This window comes from Sinohyriopsis cumingii, chromosome 10, assembly GCF_028554795.1.
Source record: "Sinohyriopsis cumingii isolate HCF-2022 chromosome 10, ASM2855479v2, whole genome shotgun sequence".
Classification (NCBI taxonomy): Eukaryota; Metazoa; Mollusca; class Bivalvia; order Unionida; family Unionidae; genus Sinohyriopsis; species Sinohyriopsis cumingii.
Genome location: NC_142970.1, coordinates 3,955,778 through 3,976,556, shown reverse-complemented (window position 1 = coordinate 3,976,556; position 20,779 = coordinate 3,955,778). Strand labels below are relative to the sequence as shown.

General features: G+C 38.0%; 1 protein-coding gene across 1 annotated transcript in view; it reads left to right on the top strand.

Moving 5' to 3' along the window:
• LOC149789507 (electroneutral sodium bicarbonate exchanger 1-like) overlaps positions 1–11,767 on the top strand; it is a 63,035-nt gene extending 51,268 nt beyond the window's left edge. The window contains exons 17-18 of the mRNA XM_089972475.1: positions 7,935–8,060; positions 10,598–11,767. Coding sequence (XP_089828601.1) covers positions 7,935–8,060; positions 10,598–10,903 — 432 coding nt within the window. The 3' untranslated portion in view covers positions 10,904–11,767. The remainder of the gene's footprint in view (positions 1–7,934; positions 8,061–10,597) is intronic.
• Positions 11,768–20,779: the final 9,012 nt, after the last annotated feature.

The following is a 20,779-nucleotide window of genomic DNA, read 5'->3' as shown; positions in this document are numbered from 1 at the left end:
AATTATTTTGGATCATCTTTATGAATCGATATTGAGCAGGAAGAATATAAAGCCCTGCACATTTAGCTTCATATAATGATTCAAAATCAGACAGCATTGTTTCAGGATTTAGTAATATATTAAATCTTTATTTTTCTAATTTTTTAATAGCATCAATCACATTATTGATATTTTCTCGATTCATATTTATATATATTTTTATACATTTAAAATAAAAAATAAACAGTAGCCGCTGATTGGCTTATGGGTCTCCACGAGGTCCTTTCAGACTTGAGATTATTTACTTTGTGTTTTAGGTGATTTTGTTATTTTTCAGATTTTTTTATCTCAGTCTTACAGAGCTTTTCTTATAGCTTCTCGGCATCCTCGTGATCGGTTCTTTTAGCCGTATTTTGTTTTTGACCGTAGAGCTTACTGTTTTTTTATTTTGGGTTTACATCAATTGTATTTACAATTATATAACTTATCCTAGGACGGTACAAACATATAACTTAATTCTAACTTATCCTAGGACGGTACAAACATATAGATGCGGGGTTATATTCTACGTCTAACAAAGTTGCACCCCCACCCCGAAAATCAATCCCGTTTTGGGGTAAAAGACAACCCCTGAACGGGGCGATAACGGAGAAAGTTGTGCAACTTCGTTGGGTTTCGAAACCCCGTATAGTATTAGGACGATATCGTATATAAACCGACTGATACTTGGAAGTTCAGAAATAGCTCAGCGTGATTTGTTTAAAATATCTTTTCTTAAATATGATCGTGTGAAAAATACAGATGAACCATAAACCCGAACAAGTGTAATAAAATAGTGATATTGTTTGCAAAAAAAAAGATAAATACGCGTTTATTCCTTGATTTCATCAAGGGATAAAATCATTCTTGCGCTGTCACCTTGATAGCGTCAAGGGAAATAAAGGGAAGTTATATACTTCCTTGTGCAGAAAATCGTCTGCTGTTACCTGTCAAGGTGACAACGGGGAAATAATTGTATCATTGACTTTCACGCAGTCACTGCAGAGTTATCTCCATAAGAAAATATGATCCAGCTATCAAACTTACGTGAAAAAGTTGATTTGATAATATTTTCTGCAACACGTTGAACCGAACGGGGGTTAATACCAAAATACTTCGCAGCTGAGTTCATTGAGCGAAATATATTTTCTTTATTAGTATTTTTGTTGAGAGATCTTACAGCTCTGGGAATTTTTGCAAATTTACCAGTGCCACCTCGTGCAGAATTCTCGCTCTGAGTAATGGCTTGTAAATTTTGGAGAGAGTTATTAAGTTTATTATTATCTTTGTGATCAATTACAAGACCGTCTTTGATCTCTCCGCGAAAACACTCAAACACAAACCTGTGATTATAATAGCTTTTACCCCCAGAAACACTAAATTGGAGATAACCAGAATTAGTAACAACACCAACTGGTTTTTTCAATCTACAGTGTCTCACTATTCCCTCGCGAGATGCTTCGTAATTTTTAATGGTTGGATGTCGAACAAATTCTTGGCTCATTATATAATGTATTTGTCTAATTTATAATTTGGCTAATTTATAATTTGTATGAAAACTTAGTTATATAATCACTCTCGGATTTTAGCGCGTCTCCGTTATTTTTTTTTATTGTAGTATCGCTTGAGTTCCCGGTATCGTTTCCCCCCGCATCCCGCACACAATTGTGTTTTACCCCTGACACCAATGCCACATCGCAGGCATGGTATGGGTCCTGTGCTTCCTCGTTTGATGCTTTGTATATGTTCACCGCAGAATTCCTTCCTGCAGGGCTTACCACAGACTGTTACGAATCCAACTTTTAACCACTTGCAGTTATTCATTGTATATATAATATTTCTTATTTAAATATTTGTCTTAAATATAATATGAAGGGTTTATTTGGCACTGGGAGATTCGATCTTGACAGGCTAAACAGAGACTCACGACGGCGGAATCTAACTGATCTGTTTAATATTATCAACGAGGGCAAAAAAGAATTCCGCGACGACGGCGCTTCTCATGTATGGTCGTCATTTAAAATTATCCGCGACACTGACGAAGTCATCGATGCTACAATGACTGATGCCCGAGCAAAAACAATTATTGATTATCTATTTGATATTCATCAAAGCGATGAACACAGCAAGAAATACTTTTTCAGAATAAAATTTATTGTGCAAATAGATTCCGATGAATGGATTATCCGTGACAAACTCGACCCTGCTCTTGCTAACGGAAAGACCATTCTGTTAAGTAAAGATTCCAAACCAGGAATGCTGACCGGGATTGATAAACCATATTACGCTCGAGCGTATCCTGTAACCGCAGTCATTTATGGAATATATCCGGTAAAAAAACCAAAAGTTGATAAACTCGCCCCGATGAAGACGTCATCAATGACTACACTAAATTGTGTAGCCGAGCGAGTAATGGAACATTTTGAAAACGCAAAACGAGGAAACGGTTTAACCGATCTGCGACGTGAAGAAATAACAGCATGGGCTGAATCGGTTAAGGATACTGGGGCAATAATAAATGATGTTGCTGTGCTATCAAATAAATTAAAATGTTCAATAACAGTAAAAACACTAACCGGAGAAATATTATAAAATTTGAAGCATTATAAAAAGTCAGGATCACCGATTGAAATTATTGATCATAACTCTCATGCCTGGACTGATGTAGTTACAATATTTCCACGAGATCGTGTTGTCAAACTTTATTCCGGAAATATATTTGATGCTATTTACACGCTGAGTAAAACCGACCCTGTGTCGGTGTGTTTATTTAGGAGTTCCGAAGACTCCGAGTATGATCAATTTGTAAAACCCAACGGGGAATTATACCGGACGAAGTCGTTGCAACAACAAATGAAAAAACTCGCAGAGAAATATGCGAAAGAAAACATTAAGCAGTTATTGGTTAATTGTTTTACAGTTCCAAGTGTTGCCGCTCACGCCGCCAGAGAAAGAAATTCGTGGAGACCAACCCGAAGTCAGTTTCTTTCGGATATACAATTAAGCTGTGTCGAGTACGGGCATGGCGGGCTGTGGAATACCCGGTATGACCACCGGGATATGATTTCCGTGGATATGATTGCTTGCTACCGAGGAAGCTTTCTCGGGAACGGCGAGTGCAGCGAATGCTTTGCGCGGTTTGGACATCCCACGAACTCGATGCCACGAGTCGCCGTAAACGGCGTTTTACCCGACGCTGACCTGACGGGATTTGCTCGTGTGACTTCGTTTGAATTCGCCGCGGGACTTCATCCGTGCTGTTATGTTTGGTTTGGCAGACACTTCAGTGAAAAGCGCTGGGTACCAATAGTGTTATTGCGATATATGCTTGAAAGCCGAATACTGGTATCGTTGACTATCAGTGAAGCAATCATATCATATCAACCGCAGACCTCAGTTTGGTTGCCAACACCGGAGCGTGTCAGTGTAGATGAAGTTATCAGCGAGTATGCACGAGAGAGTCCAAATACCCCGATGGATGTCATTGTCAGTGAGGCTCCTAAAGTTCTCAAGATCAAACTCAGCAATAGTGAAAAAGCAGCAAAAGATCTTGGACGAAGAATAATCGGTAAATTTACTCAGGGTGCAGCATTTGATCATAAATTGTATCACTCGCGGTTGATTATCGGTGATGCTAAACTAGATTTTATAATTGCTGACGCTGTTGCGAGAAATATATTTTGTAATCGGGAGGATGTGTTCTTGTCCTACGGGAAAAAGTTGGGCACAATTGTAAGTTATATCGATGGAGAATCGCCTCAATACACACATCTAAGATCTTCAATGCTGGCTTATGTTTCTATAAATTTACTATCAATGATAAATCGATTTCCTGACACCGCAGTTAGAGTTGCAACGGATTCATTTTATATCGATAAAAAATATTCAGAATTACTGGCTCGTTTTACAAGCACTGATGAATCATGGAGTTCGTGGAGAATAAAAGCGGAGATGTTACACGAATATTGTGAATCCGCCGATGTTGCAATTAAGGATGATTATTGTAAATCAGAAATGTCAGAAATATCTTCCGCACCATCTGTGTATGATCCAATCACTAGACACAAAACCGTTTATTTAAACGGGCCGGGCGGGTCTGGTAAGACAACTCGAGCGATTGAATTATTTGGAAAATCGGATATGATTGTGCTAACACCTACACACAGGCTTGCTAGGGAGATGAAACAGCGAGGAGTCAATTCTTGCACTTATCACAGCTTTTTCAAATACAGCGGCGGTGTGTGGACGTCAGATCGAATGGGAACAAAATATATTCCCGAGAAAATAATTTGGGATGAGATATGTACGGTACCGCTGGAAACGTTAAAAACATTTCTTGATTGGCTGCTAACGAAAAATACTGCAGTCGTTATGTGCGGCGATCACGGTCAACCACCTCCGTTTGTCGGAGCATCTCCACATGATTGGTTAAAAGATTTTGTTGATTATTACGAAGAAGTGTCTGGTGATCATAGAGCACTTGATGCAACGTTGAAAGAATTTTAAAAATTGATCAGATTACAACCAAAAAAAATTCAATGTGAAATTATGCGCGAGATGATTCCTGAAACTTCGATGAGCGACTTTTTACGCGTATGGAAACCAGACGATTTGATAGTAGCAAGTAGAAAGATAGTCAGAGACACACTTCAACAGCAGTTATTTCAATTACAACAAGAAAAGTTTCCAATGCTGCCAACGCCGTTATGTTATAGACCAGCTGATACGCGGTTACAAAATATAGATGTTGATATTCCTGGAAAAACAGAGAAACAGAATTTAGTATTGAATGATATTGTGCTAGTTGACATCGATGCTGTCAAAGATGCACTAAAAATGAATAAATCCCCGTGGACGCTAGGATACGCAATGACCATTCATTCATCTCAAGGACTGACTATCTCTGATACAACTGTATGGATTGTTGATGATCGAATCGAATGGTCGAACTTAGTCTACTTGGCGGTGTCCAGAGTCAGAAGAATATCTCAACTGCGAAGAATTGTCTTGGATGAATCAAACGCTGATAAAATCAATAATGAAAACAACAGCGATGGTGATGTAATAAGAAAAAAACTCTCTGGTTACAAACAGAGTGACAAAAAAAATAATCGCGATTTTGATCTTGATGTTGAATTTATTATTGAGTTAAAACAACAGCAGAATAATCACTGTGCGAGTTGTAATTGTATAATGCTATGGCAGTATTCGAATAAAAATCCAAGACAATTTACCGTAGACAGAAAAGATAACAATCGCGGTCATACACGTGATAATATCATGTTGACCTGTCTTGAGTGCAATCGACGTCGGGGTGCTAGTTAAGTGATCGAAATCACTGAAGTGATTTTGGCGGTAATTGCGTATCCTCGGGAATTACCTGCAGTTGCTCACGTGTGAATCCACGTTGAAGAGCAGTTGAATCCAACCTGTAGATTGCTGGTCTGCCTGACGATCTTGTCACAGTGGATATCTTGTGTGTGGTAACGCTCCAAATGGGATCAGTTGCTCTTCTTTTACCACCTTCAAGTTCACCCGGTTCTTATAAATATCTTACAGTGACATTACCCAATATTGGCTGTGCTGAAGAATCACGTCGTACGGGTATATGTTTTTTTGTGATCGCGATGGCAGGTTTCATGTTGGTTGTTCGTGTGATCTCGTTATTTAGTGCAGCTATCACGCTTGGTAATCTTGCAACCCATTCGCGAGATCTCGTATCTTGAATAAATTCCTTCGCGTATTGATATCCAAATAACCGCTCAGAAAGTGTTCGATTGAATTGCTCAACAATTGCCTGGTCACGGTGAATTTCAGTATGTCCTCGTCTGATGGTGACGTTATGTTGCTTCATCAACAATGATACTGCACCCTGAAATTCTTTGCCAGGATCAACTTGTAATAAATTTGACCAACGTAGACCACGTTGATAAATTCGTTTAAACGCAGAAGCAACCTCGGATGCTGTTTTAGTCGTTAACGGTTCAGCATCTTTGTATCTACTTGCAACATCAACTAGTTAACGCGTACTTGTATGTACGTCTTCGGATAGTATCATGTGGCAGAAATAATATATCAGCCTGATGAACCTCATCTGGCACACTAACATCGAAATGCGCAAAGTGAATTTGTTTAGGGCGCGGTAGATAAATTTGCCATATTACCTGTCGGGATAACCAATTTTTAGCAGCAACTTTTGTAACTTTTGCTGCTTCAGCGAGTTTACTAATTGCTGCGTTACCTCTCCAGTATCCGCTTGGGGAATAATAAATCGACTCCATTATAATTAATTACCAGCGCCTAATACAAACTTAGATTTCATTGCAGTTTTTATCAACCAGGATGCTAACCTCTCCTTGAAAGATTTATCAGGGATGGCATTTAACGCGTGAATTAATTTCACATCCGCGAGATGGCGCTGTTGCAAATCCTTGCTTCGGTAAGCTACATCATGAGCATGACACGCCTTATCAATAGCGTTTATCGGATACTAACCTGGTTTTGGTTGATCCCTGAGCATCAAGTCTGATATCAAGTCGGGTTCCTGGATCACAGTAATTATATCCTGGAAGATGTTTTTCTCCTGGGTATTTAGCCCACGGTGTTCCTGGTAATTTTCCTAACTTGGCTGCGATATCACCTCCTCGCTTTTTTTAATAATAAATCTAAACTTCGCTATACCGCATCGTTCACACTTGCCTGTAAGCGCTTGTCGATTATTTTTTGTTGTAATTGTTGTCATATCCGCAGTTGGGGTATGTGCTCGGCATTTCACACAATATAAACTCATATTTATTTTATGATATATCTAATGGAGATCACTGACTTTTCCGCGTCAAAGCGACGAGAGCCAATCAAACTTAACTCAGTGCTACCAAATTCAATTCGAATGATTATTATAGGCCCATCTGGGTCGGGTAAGACACAGTTGTTACTTAATTTAATAATGAAGTGGATGAAGTGGGATAAATTATATTTGATAGCCCCGTCTGTGGACGATCAGCGGTGTTATCAGGTATTAAAAGATTTTAACGAAAGTGCAAAATCGATAAGTGAAGAAGATGTTATTGATTTTATAACTGATATCAATGAAGCACCGAGTATCGATGATATTGATGACTCCCATTAATAATTTAGTCGTGTACGATGATATCATGCTGGACAAACAATCAAACCCTGCCAGGATATTTTCCCGCGGCAGGCATAAAAACGTTGATGTGATTTATGTAACTCAACGGTATACACAAATCCCGAAAGTGATCAGAGATAACTGTAACGTTCTTGCGGTATTTAATGGCGTTGACGCACACACGTTACAAAATATTCATCGGACTTGGTGCAGCGGTGACATGGACATAAATAAATTCAGAAATTTCTTTAGTCGTGCTCAGGCAAAACCACACGGATTTGTAACGATAAATTTACATGATCCTCGGACACGGTATCGAGTTGGGTTGGATACAATTTTTAACTAGAAATCCTAGAATATTTACATTTTGAGCAGCAGAGAGACTGAGCCCCCAAGTGTTTCGTCGACCACCCCTCTCGTCAAGAAGTATTTTTATAGTTAGTTATTTTTCATTGAAATAACTCTTCTAGTCAGCAGAGAAGGCTTATTTATCATAGTTTTCTGAATAGAGGGTTTATTTTGTGAAATAAGATCCTCTATCAAGAGTGTTCTCGATAGAGAATTCTGTTGGAACGAATAGTTGGTGGGCTCAGTCTCTCTGCTGCTCAGAGGATGCCGATATTTTATCGTGTTTTATTTATATTTATATATACAGCTGTTACACGGTTGCAGAGCATACCGATATTTTATCGTGTTTTATTTATATTTGTATATACAGGTGTTACACGGTTACAGAGCATGCCGATATTTTATCGTGTTTTATTTATATTTCTTAATCCTTTGACAGTTATTAGCAACAATATTTGTAAGGAAAGGACTCGACAAGGTCTTTACGCAAAGAGAGTTAGCATGGTTGGATGAAATTTTGCCACCGTTCCGAACAACTAAGAAGAAGGAAAAGGAAAACGAAAAGGTATTCAACCATATCATGTGGTCAGCGTGTACAAGAAAATTATATCAAACACTGAATTAGACAGAAACTAAAAAATAATTAATTATATTAAGATTCCAGTTAGTATAGAAAGTTACGCTGCATGAATAAACAAACTCCTTTATCTTGTGTTAGTAACACGGAACTAACACCAAAAATACTTTTCGTTAATACGTCGTGAAATTATTTTATTGTATTTTATCTTTTGCTGATTCATTACAGTTTCTAGTGAATGTAGGCTAAAAAAACTGATAACGACCAATAAAGCAAATAGGTTCAAATCTGTAGTTTCATGACTGAAATGGCAGAAGTAACAATTTATTGATGTACAGTGTGGGTGCAACTATATTGTTACGCGCCTATGCTCCTTAAAGCAAGTAACAGAAAAGAGTGAAAAGCAACAAGGTTTGTAAACTTCGCCAAATAATTTATTATCCAAGCATACAAAATGAATATAAAAAACTTACGGTATTGCGATTTAATTCCCAAAATAATCATAGAATTACAGACACAAGTTCTAATAATAATAAAGCTCTAAATAAACTTTAATGGAAATCCAAATTAAGTTCAACGCTGAAAGTGTTGATGTCCCTCCGGTGGCCTGTATCGTGTTGTTGTACTTACAGTCCTTTGTTGAAACACAGTAATATCATTCCAGGTTTGAATTCACCATAAATCCCAGTGAATATTTATGTCTAAGAGTATTATTATTTTACAAGCACTCTGTATTTCCAGACAAAACAATCATTAAAAAAGTCACTGAATTACATGATATAGAAAAAAAAAAATTCCAGTCGTCCAAATGTAACTTCTGGACACAACAATAATACAAAATTGATTCTGCTAGATCTTAAAGCACAATGAATAATTTTTCTAGTGACAAGATTATTTAGTCCTCTTCTTGACCTCAGGTCATAATTAGTATTTTCTAAAACCATAACTATTACCTAATGGAAAATAAGCTTCTAGAAACGTCTTAAAATTTACGAAACAAAATGTAAGTTATAATTGGAAAGTCTGTTACTAATATGTATGTATGTATGTATGTATGTATGTATGTATGTATGTATGTATGTATGAGGAACCACAGACCCTCGAGAAGCTACTGGCAAGCTTTCTCACATACCCACATTGGCCGAATCCGAGGCTCGAACCTACGCAGACAGAGGTGAGATGGCAATGATCCGTAACGGAGAGCGCTTTAGACCACTCGGCCACTCGGGGCCCCTATATCATGAAATAATATTAAAAGAAAACTAACAAACAATGCATATGAAATATACATAACAATATAGAAAAAGGTTTGATGACTAAGTTTCCTTTTTCTTATTCTTCACTGAAACGTCATCAAGGTTATGTCTTGATTAGTTTTCATGGCTTTAGCTAGAAGCTCAGTGACAGCTCCGGTGGCCTAGTGGTTAGAGCGTCCGCCTCAGAAGCTGGAGGTCGTGGGTTCAAACCCCGGGTGGGACATCATGCTACATGTCCGCAGCATGATTTTGGAGAAAGCACTATATCGAAATCTGTGACTCATATGAAGATAAATTATTTGCTTCCTTGGGTAACGTATTCTTTCATGACTTCTTTAGCTACATTTTATGCACAGTTAACCGAGTTTATTGTTGTTGATGTTTGTTGCTGTTGTTTTGTTCTTTGTTGCTGTTCTTCATCGTTTGTACCTAACTGTAGGATGTTATGTTCCATTTTGATTTCTATACTTCCTTTTTCGATCGTTTAATTGTATGCAGCCTTTGACTGCATAATCGGTTTGTTTACTGGACTAATATTGTCTGATAAAGTAAATTAATGTTGCGTGCTGTCCTTTTTGTTGCTTTTTAATATTATTGTTAATGTTAATATTCTATGATCAAACACAGAGTTAATTGTAAGAAGAAAAATTACTGGTAGGTCCATAAACATCTTTCCTGGCATTACATTCTTTATTCTATCACATTATTAAATTAGAGGTTGCTGGTTTCTTGTAGGGTTCCAATAAAGGCGTTTATAATATTTGATAATATCAAAGAATTTTAACGGAGAGATGCTAAATGATGTCCTCATGAACATAACAATAGCTCGTCATTTTCTAATCTCGGTCACGTGTTGATTATGATGAGATTTAGGTAGTTAAATGCTGCACGTTTAGACTTTGTATGAAGGGATATTTAATATTAACATATGGAATATCTACTTATTCTTGAGTACAAAAATATGCGTCATATTGTTATTTTGTATCTCAAGTAAGAGAAGAAACAACACAACCCCGTAACGACTTAGCTTACTATAGCAGGCAACAGAAAGAGAATTTAAAGAAGTAAAAATCTATGAAGAAGTATTGACGAGTCAAGCTTTTGTAGTTTTCACTGATGATTTTTTTTCTTTAAATGGCAACACTTTGATGAATACTGAAACATCATTGGGTACACTGTATATATGGATGCAAGTAACTGCATTAAATGCTATCACACATGAAAAAATAATAATGAATTTTTTATGTTAAACTTTATTCTTTTCTTCAGGGTGTTGGAGATAGCGAGGGAGAATGTCATGTACCTACTTCGCTTCAATCAATATTGGCACCCTTGAAAGAAAAAGTAATTAGAAGAAAAGATGCTCTCTACAATCGATATAGTTGCCCTTTCATCTGCAGCACCGACTTGGACGCCATATTAAATAGCAACAAACCTATTGATCAACAGGGAAGGACTTTAAGCGTACCGTTCATTGACAGAAAAATCTCGGCTCCCGTTCCCCCGACCTTTTACATAGACAAGGAACGGAATGAGAGAACTATAATGAACGACATGAACACTAAAATTGAATGATAGAGAATGCAATTTATTCCGAGCTGCAAACCAGAGGTTGGGATAATTGCATTCGATGATACTGGACTTTGAATGGACACTGTTTGAATGATTTTTAACCAGTGACATAATTGATATTATTTTTTCAGAACTTGTCTCACATACTGTAATCATGTACATATGTAAAATCACTATACGACGTCAAGGTGCAACATACACATTTGGTATATTTCCTGTGAAGTTTATCTTCTGTGTTTCTATAAACAAATTAGTTCACAACCTTAGAAAGCTGAACATTTTCCAAAATACTGTTTCTAAGAATATTGGTTGGGCACACATACACGATGTTATATATTAATGTTTGATAGATGTATACTTATTGCAGAAAAAACAACAACATGAAATTAGGAATTTTCGACAGCATTAGGACTGTACGGCAAATCACAGACCTATTGATTGCTGGTAAACAAGATAATAAATGTAACACATAACCTATTTCTCTATAAAATTCACTCGATAAGACAGTTCTTTTGTTTTGTGCATAGGATTACACATAATGTTAAGAAAAAGAAAACATGGTATGAATTTAGGGAAACAATGATCATTTCCCTGCCTTAGCTTCGTCTGCCTGTGTTTGTTATTCTTCTGTAGCACCATTTTTGGTTTTTGTACAATATTATTTCCAAACATAAAAACTACCTTAAGTTCAAAATTTTATTCATATACACATTATAAATGTTTTGCACTGAAATTTACGACATACATTTTGTTCTAGTTCAGACAGTTAACTAATGTTCATACACCTAGTTTATGCAATACAATATTCCAGATAAAATATTGATGAAATGTTTACCGTAAGGTAAGGTGAGTGACAAAAAGGTAAGAATGCAGCAAACGAAGGATTTTAATATTGAATGACACCAAGCTTAATTAATATGCAATACTGTACTAATTTTTTTATAAAGGAAATACACTGTATATTATTTAACCCTGGCGTCAAATTTGCTTTTCCATGACTTCTTCTTTGGTTACAGCCAGATCTAAAATTTGCCATTGCTCAATCGAAACCATGATATGTTGTGCTGACGTAATCAACACAACCCCACTATTGTGCTTACGTAATCAACACAACCCCACAATTCAGTTCATTGGATTATTCGTTCATCTTTTATTTGTTTGCCTTTTGAAAACATCCTACGTCATTACTTTTCACCTTGTATCATGCAGGACTACATTTATACGTTTGTCGGCAGGTGTTTATCGTTCTCAAGAATTTTGCAGTTTGTATTTCTATCTTTACATTTCTTTAACAAACTTTATAATCACCCAGTCTCATGCCGATGTACCGTTGTTCAACACACATATATCGTCATGTCACCTCCACACCACCTGACCTGCATGCACATAAAGAAAAATGGTGGTCATTAGTGAAAAGAATATTGTCAGACGAAACTATTTTAGTATAGGAGATGATGTTATGAAAGAAAGCAGCGATAATAGAGAATCTACAAAAACAATAAAAAAAAGGTCACTGCGATCGTAGAAATTAATGAGCATCTGTCCGATAAAGATTATTCTTTACATTTGGAAATGGTGGAAACGAACCGCAAACCAAACGTACTTTAGTTGGAAACACCTTGTTTGAATGAGGATGACCTGCTATGTCAAAAAACTAAACCTGGTGTTTGAAAGATAAACCTCGGATAGCACAAGAAAATCAAGATTCTTATAATCTTTTTGCATTTGGCAGACATACATTTGGTTTTGTTCCTGTTTTACACAAAAATCTACCAGAGTTAAACACAAAACTTTGTTTTTCTATTGACATTCCGTATCCCAGGTTTCAGTTCGAAATATTGGATACCTTGATAACAATCTTGTTTATTACAAGCTGTCAAAATATTACAGAAACCTATCTTTTCTAACAGTACCTTAGAATATTGAAAGATGAACGATTTTGGAAAAACTGGGTTTGGCAAATTACTTATTTTGCACACCCAGAGAGAGACGTATCTTTCGCAACGACTGGATGGTGATATAAGGGCATGTATCCGCTCCAGTTTGACTAGAAACGAAAATGCCCTAGACCGGTAATCAATAGTTGAGGTTTCTATTCCAGCCAATAATTAGCTATATGACTAACGGTTAAATTCTGAGAAGAAGTGATAACATTCTATTGAAGGCATGTCAAAATGCTATAAATATGAAATTAATTTTAAGCAAAACGCCGTGAAACTAACTCTGTGTCAACGCCCATTAGCCACGAAGTTAGCAGCAGCTAGAAATTCTGATTCTCCATCTGACCTAGCTTTCACCAAAGCTTCTATAGTTTAGCATCTACTTTTATTTTAAAAATTGCACATCATCAATTCGAATATTTCATACGGTTACACACTGACCTCACAAAACAGCAGGTGACAGAGTTTCCACATCCAAAACTTTAACAGAAAACTAAGTACATTTGACTGCTAACAATTCATTGTGATTGTGAATATTCGTTTTGATCTTCAGTTAATACCATGTTTTTGTTCAACTGCCTTCATAATTCTTAAATTGTTTCAACCAGACCTTGCTGACAATATCATAATTGCATAATTCATCATCATCATCATCATCATCATCATCATCATCATCATCATCAATCCATTAACCCAAGAGGTAGTTGGGGCACCACAGTTGACTTTACAACCAATTCTCTCCATCTTTCCCTGTTCTCTACTGCCCTTTGGGAATCTCCAAATCCCATGCCTGTCTACTCCTTAATGTTATCTTCCCACCTCTTTTTCCCTCTGCCTCTTCTTCTGCATCCTCGCACTGTGCCTTGCAAAATTGGTTTTGCCAGTCCAGATGATCTAGATACATGACCGTACCACATCATTTTGCGCTTTATACAGTGGTCAAGATGTCTTCATAGGGTCCAATGGCTCGTTGAATCCTGTTGTGGACTTCTTCGTTTGCTACATGGTCAATGTATGAGATGCCCAAAACCTTGCGGTAGCATCTCATTTCGAAGGTTTGAATCCTTCTTTAAAGATTTGATGTGAGTGTCCATGTTTCACAAGCATACAGAAAGATGGATATGGCTATCGAGCGCATCAGCCTTAATTTAGAACCAAGAGCAATGTTGGTATCTTTTCATATTGGTCTCAACCTTGTTATTGCTGCTCTTGTCTGGGCAATCCTGAAAAGTAGCTCTGGTTTGGATCCCTCCTCTGTGCTAAGTACTTGAAGCTTTTCTTTCCAGCTTCTTTCCACTGGTCATTATTTCTACACAGATGCTATTGGTACTGTTTGTCATCAGTTTTGTTTCTTCATACCGTATGCTGTGGAGGTTGTGTCGAGGCGTTCAACCAAGTCAGCCAGTTCTTTTTCATTTCCTACTAAACCATCAACATCATCTGCGAAGCGAAGGTTGGTGATTGTTTTTCCTTCGATGCTGACAGTGCCTTTGTGGTCATGCAAGGTATCCTCCACGATCCTTTCCAGGAAAATGTTGAAAGGTGTAGGTGACAGTATACATCCCTGTCTGACTCCAACTGTTGTTCGAAACCAAGTTCCTTTGCTGCCATTGATGAGAACAGCACTGATGGCTTTGTCATAGACGTGCTCAACCACATAAAACACGTATGAGCTGATGTAGTACTTAAACACAGTTGCCCATAATGCTGCATTCCATACCCTATCAAAGGCCTTTTTGAAGTCTAATAAGACATGGTATAGATTCTGCTGATGATAAAGGTATTTCTCGTAAAGGAGTGTGAGATTGAAGATTTGTTCTGTGGTGCTCCTTCCTGCTCGGAAGCCTGCCTGCTCTTCATCAATAATTTTCTCTGCTTGAGGCTTAAGTCTTCGGCATGACTTTGCTCGGGTGACTTATAAGACTGATGGTTCTGTAGTTTGGGCATTGTTGTAAGTTTCCATTCTTCGGGAGCACGATGACCATTGATAGAGTCCATGTGGTGGGCCATTCTCCTGTCTGCCTTATCTTGTTGCAAATTGTTGTTAGGACCGTGACTATCTCTTCTCCTCCTGCTTGAATGAACTCTGCTGGCATGTTGTTAACGCCGGCTGACTTTCATTTCTTTAGTGACCTAACTGCTATTTCTAATTACCCAAACAAAACATTTGAGATAGAAATATGAAATTTACTATGCCTACTTGTATTGATGTATAGATGACCCGATCATAGTTGCAGGTCACAACATCAATTGCTTCAATTTTTTCACACAATTTTGAGCTTTTCAGACATGGAAATATTAGACTAACACTCAAACATAAACCACTTGAAGAAGATAAATGTTTCCTTGGTAAATGTTTACATCGATCTCTGCGTGCCACGACTTCTTTTCGTAGGAATCCATAGCACCATCGATCTCTGCGTGCCACGACTTTTGTCGTAGGAATCCATAGTACCATCGATCTCTGCTTGCCACGACTTCTGTCGTTGGAATCCAGAGTACCATCGATCTCTGCGTGCCACAACTTCTGTCGTAGGAATCCAGAGTATCATCGATCTCTGCTTGCCATGACTTCTGTCGTAGGAATCTATAGTACCATCGATCTCTGCGTGCCACGACTTGTGTCGTAGGAATCCAGAGTACCACCGATCTCTGCGTGCCACGATTTCTTTTCGTAGGAATCCATATTTCCATCGATCTCTGCGTGCCACGACTTCTGTCGTTGGAATCCATAGTATCATCGATCTCTGCTTGCCACGACTTCTGTCGTTGGAATCCAGAGTACCATCGATCTCTGCTTGCCATGACTTCTGTCGTAAGAATCTATAGTACCATCGATCTCTGCGTGCCACGATTTCTGTCATAGGAATCCATAGTACCATCGATCTCTGCGTGCCACGACTTCTGTCATAGGAATCCATAGTACCATCGATCTCTGCGTGTCACGATTTCTGTCGTAGGAATCCATAATACCATCGATCTCTGCGTGCCACGACATCATTTTGTAGGAATCCATAATACCATCGATCTCTGTGTGCCACGACTTCTGTCATAGGAATCCATAGTACCATCGATCTCTGCGTGCCACGACGTCTGTCGCAGGAATCCATAATAGCATCGATCTCTGCGTGCCACAACTTCTGTCGTAGGAATCCATAGTACCATTGATCTCTGCGTGCCACGACTTCTTTTTGTAGGAATCCATAGTACCATCGATCTCTGCGTGCCACGACTTCTTTTTGTAGGAATCCATAATACCATCGATCTCTGCGTGCCACGAGTTCTGTCGTAGGAATCCATAGTACCATCGATATCTGCGTGCCACGACTTCTGTCATAGGAATCCATAGTACCATCGATCTCTGCGTGCCACGACGTCTGTCGCTGGAATCCATAATATCATCGATCTCTGCGTGCCACAACTTCTGTCGTAGGAATCCATAATACCATCGATCTCTGCGTGCCACGACTTCTGTCGTAGGAATCCATAATACCATCGATCTCTGCGTGCCACGACTTCTTTTTGTAGGAATCCATAGTACCATTGATCTCTGCGTGCCACGACTTCTTTTTGTAGGGATCCATAATACCATCGATCTCTGCGTGCCACGAGTTCTGTCGTAGGAATCCATAGTACCATCAATCTCTTCGTGCCACGACTTCTGTCATAGGAAATCCAGAGTAACTGTGTTTCTTAGATAAGAATTAAATACTGGTTCGATCTGCTAATGTATCTTCTACGCACAAATAGGTTTTTTGGGGATGTATTTGTTTTGTTTTGTTTTCTTGGGGGGTGGGGGTACTTATACAAGTAGGTATAGGTTTAAAATTTACTAATATTTTACAGCACATGACACTGACATTTTACTGCGCGTAGCGCTAGTACTTTAGCTCACGTGGCATTAATACTTTAGCTCACGTGGCGTTAATACTTTACCTCACGTGGCGTTAATACTTTACCTCACGTGGCGTTAATACTTTTGCTCACGTGGCATTAATACTTTAGCTCACGTGACATTAATACTTTACCTCACGTGGCATTAAAACTTTAGCTCACCTGGCGTTAATACTTTACCTCACGTGGCGTTAATACTTTTGCTCACGTGGCATTAATACTTTAGCTCACGTGACATTAATACTTTACCTCACGTGGCATTAATACTTTAGCTCACGTGACATTAATACCTTACCTCACGTGGCATTAATACTTTAGCTCACGTGGCGTTAATACTTTACCTCACGTGGCGTTAATACTTTTGCTGACGTGGCATTAATACTTTAGCTCACGTGACATTAATACTTTACCTCACGTGGCATTAATACTTTAGCTCACGTGGCGTTAATACTTTACCTCACGTGGCGTTAATACTTTTGCTCACGTGGCATTAATACTTTACCTCACGTGGCGTTAATACATTACCTCACGTGGCGTTAATACTTTACCTCACGTGGCATTAATACTTTACCTCACATGGCGTTAATACTTTACCTCACATGGCGTTAATACTTTACCTCACGTGGCGTTAATACTTTACCTCACGTGACATTAATACTTTACCTCACGTGACATTAATACTTTACCTCACCTGGCGTTAATACTTTACCTCACGTGGCGTTAATACTTTACCTCACGTGACATTAATACTTTACCTCACGTGACATTAATACTTTACCTCACGTGGCGTTAATACTTTACCTCACGTGGCGTTAATACTTTACCTCACGTGACATTAATACTTTACCTCACGTGACATTAATACTTTACCTCACGTGGCGTTAATACTTTACCTCACGTGGCGTTAATACTTTACCTCACGTGACGTTAATACTTTACCTCACGTGACATTAATACTTTACCTCACGTGACATTAATACTTTACCTCACGTGACATTAATACTTTACCTCACGTGGCGTTAATACTTTACCTCACGTGGCATTAATACTTTACCTCACATGGCGTTAATACTTTACCTCACATGGCGTTAATCCTTTACCTCACGTGGCGTTAATACTTTACCTCACGTGGCATTAATACTTTACCTCACGTGACATTAATACTTTACCTCACGTGGCGTTAATACTTTTGCTCACGTGGCATTAATACTTTAGCTCACGTGACATTAATACTTTACCTCACGTGGCATTAATACTTTAGCTCACCTGGCGTTAATACTTTACCTCACGTGGCGTTAATACTTTTGCTCACGTGGCATTAATACTTTAGCTCACGTGACATTAATACTTTACCTCACGTGGCATTAATACTTTAGCTCACGTGACATTAATACTTTACCTCACGTGGCGTTAATACTTTACCTCACGTGGCGTTAATACTTTACCTCACGTGGCATTAATACTTTACCTCACATGGCGTTAATACTTTACCTCACGTGGCGTTAATACTTTACCTCACGTGACATTAATACTTTACCTCACGTGACATTAATACTTTACCTCACGTGGCGTTAATACATTACCTCACGTGGCGTTAATACTTTACCTCACGTGACATTAATACTTTACCTCACGTGACATTAATACTTTACCTCACGTGACATTAATACTTTACCTCACGTGGCGTTAATACTTTACCTCACGTGGCGTTAATACTTTACCTCACTTGGCGTTAATACTTTACCTCACATGGCGTTAATACTTTACCTCACATGGCACTGATATTTTAACTTACGTTTCAGCTATAAATAAAAGTTGCATAATGTGCTCCCGAATATTTATTTAGTTTTACTTTAGATGCACTGTATTCTATGCATTTGAATGCAGTTGATTAATTATGTACTCTTTCCCGAGAAATAGAAAACATGCTCGCCATATGAATAAATTATCATAATATTCTTAATGACAGTTATGCAAATTAGTTGATGATTGATAGGAAATGGACAACTAAAGCTTACATTGAAATACGGTATGTAGCGCAATATAAATGGAATTCAATAGCTACGAAATACACATTATATAAAATTGGTTGACATCTAAGAACCGAAAGTAAGTGCCCACTGATGAAAGTATTTATAATAACTTTGCCCATTTTTGCAGAATACAGCGATTTTACTTTGGAAAAAAAATCACGTTGTCATGGATGGAAAAGGTAACCCCCCATACCAATAATTTTTACTTATTGATATGTATTCATATCTTGGTTTTGTAAACTGTATAACCTTGTGTCAATCGGTATTCCATGTAAATCCTTTTTATTCATTCAGCATTTGTAAACGTGTATTCCAGAGAAGAATATTGGTAACCTTTCGTTAATCGCATCACTAAAATATAAAGAATATATTTTTGTTGGTTCCTGAGTAGAGATATAAATAAGATAACATTTGTCCAGTCCTTGATATATAGATGCACCCCGAATATATTGATGTTGATAATCAATAAAAAGTTTTTAAAACAGAGAAAACCACCATCATTGTATTTATTTGCTCCACGTGACACTTACATGGCTGTTAGTTTTCATTATCGATATAGTAAGGGCTCAATGTCAACATGTTTATATTGCTTCAGTTCTTAAGTCCAGTAATTATTCCGTTTCATGTTTATCTACCTCCTTTGATTTACACCTTGATATATTCATCGAACAAGGAAAAGGGTTGATTGTCAGAGTTTGTTGAATAATGTATAGCCTATTATTTAGAACTCAGAATCATTGTCATCCATCTCGATTCTTAAATTTGCACCATTTGAGTTCTGAGTTGGCGTTTCAAAAGCGGCATATGACGATACGATACGATAATGGATTTTTGGTCGTTTTTGCTCTGGAGCATTTGCCATCTGTTTATTCCCGCAGGATGGTATTCATTATTCGTCAAGCTGGGCACACTATCTGGCATACTGGTCGTTCTTACCACGGCAAGGGGGGTAGGCGGTGGTAGGGGATAACGGGGGGAGAGGCACACGACGCCATATCAAGCACTCCAGAATATCCGGGTACTATGATCGAATGTTGTCTCCCATGCAAATTTTGATTTGGCGTATGTGCTCCTTTCAAAGAAAGGTAGACGGTTGGTCTATCATACCCCTATAATACTGATTAGGAATTGCCGAAGCGTTATTGCGTAGTGCGTTAATTCGGGGAACCTATGTGGGTTTTATTACTTTAGTTTCGACTACTTCCCATAAGTTTGGTTGCCAGATTGTGCTGCGGGACCTGCTGCGCCTGAGTTAAGATGCACATGATGATATGTTAGTTTAGATGAAATCAACACAAAAAGGCATCTTACATCTGCCAGTAAGAGTTTGATTTTTATTCCTTTCTTGATTCCGTTCTTGTCACCGCCTTGCGGGCCGTGTCTGAATACTTTAGATCACAACTTAAGTTTACAATAGCCAGATCTTTGTTTATGCATCAATAACGCAATTAGAAAATCGAAGCTTTTCCTGTCAAATTTCTATAGCAGATACACGAGACAATCGGTTTTATGCAAGTTTGGGTTTACCTGTAATCGTCAATGGATGTCCTCTGGGAAAGGTAACCGAGAACTCAAAATTATTCTTGAAAGGGCCTATTCTAGTATGAATAAGTGGTAAAAATACTTACAGTTATGCACGAGGCCCCGTTGAGTCACAAGCAGCAGTCATGACACGTTATTTGGTATTAACATGGGATCAGTGCAATCACTAACACGACACAGGCAATTTAGTAAGTGAAAAAAATCACTTTCTACAGACATAGTATTCTCCGTACAATATTTTCTCTTTGGGGACTATCAGAGGCTGCAAGTACGCATCTGAAATTATTTATCAGGATATATAGACAGAGAGATATATGCGATTGCATACATCCATCTCGGTTGTCCAGCACAATGCTTAGTACATAAAAGAAAAGGTTTAAACATATTTTTTTTTACACAGGACTATGGTAGACGAAACATCTTCGGTGGAATTTCAAAATATATTTAAGGTCATATACGGTTAACCCATA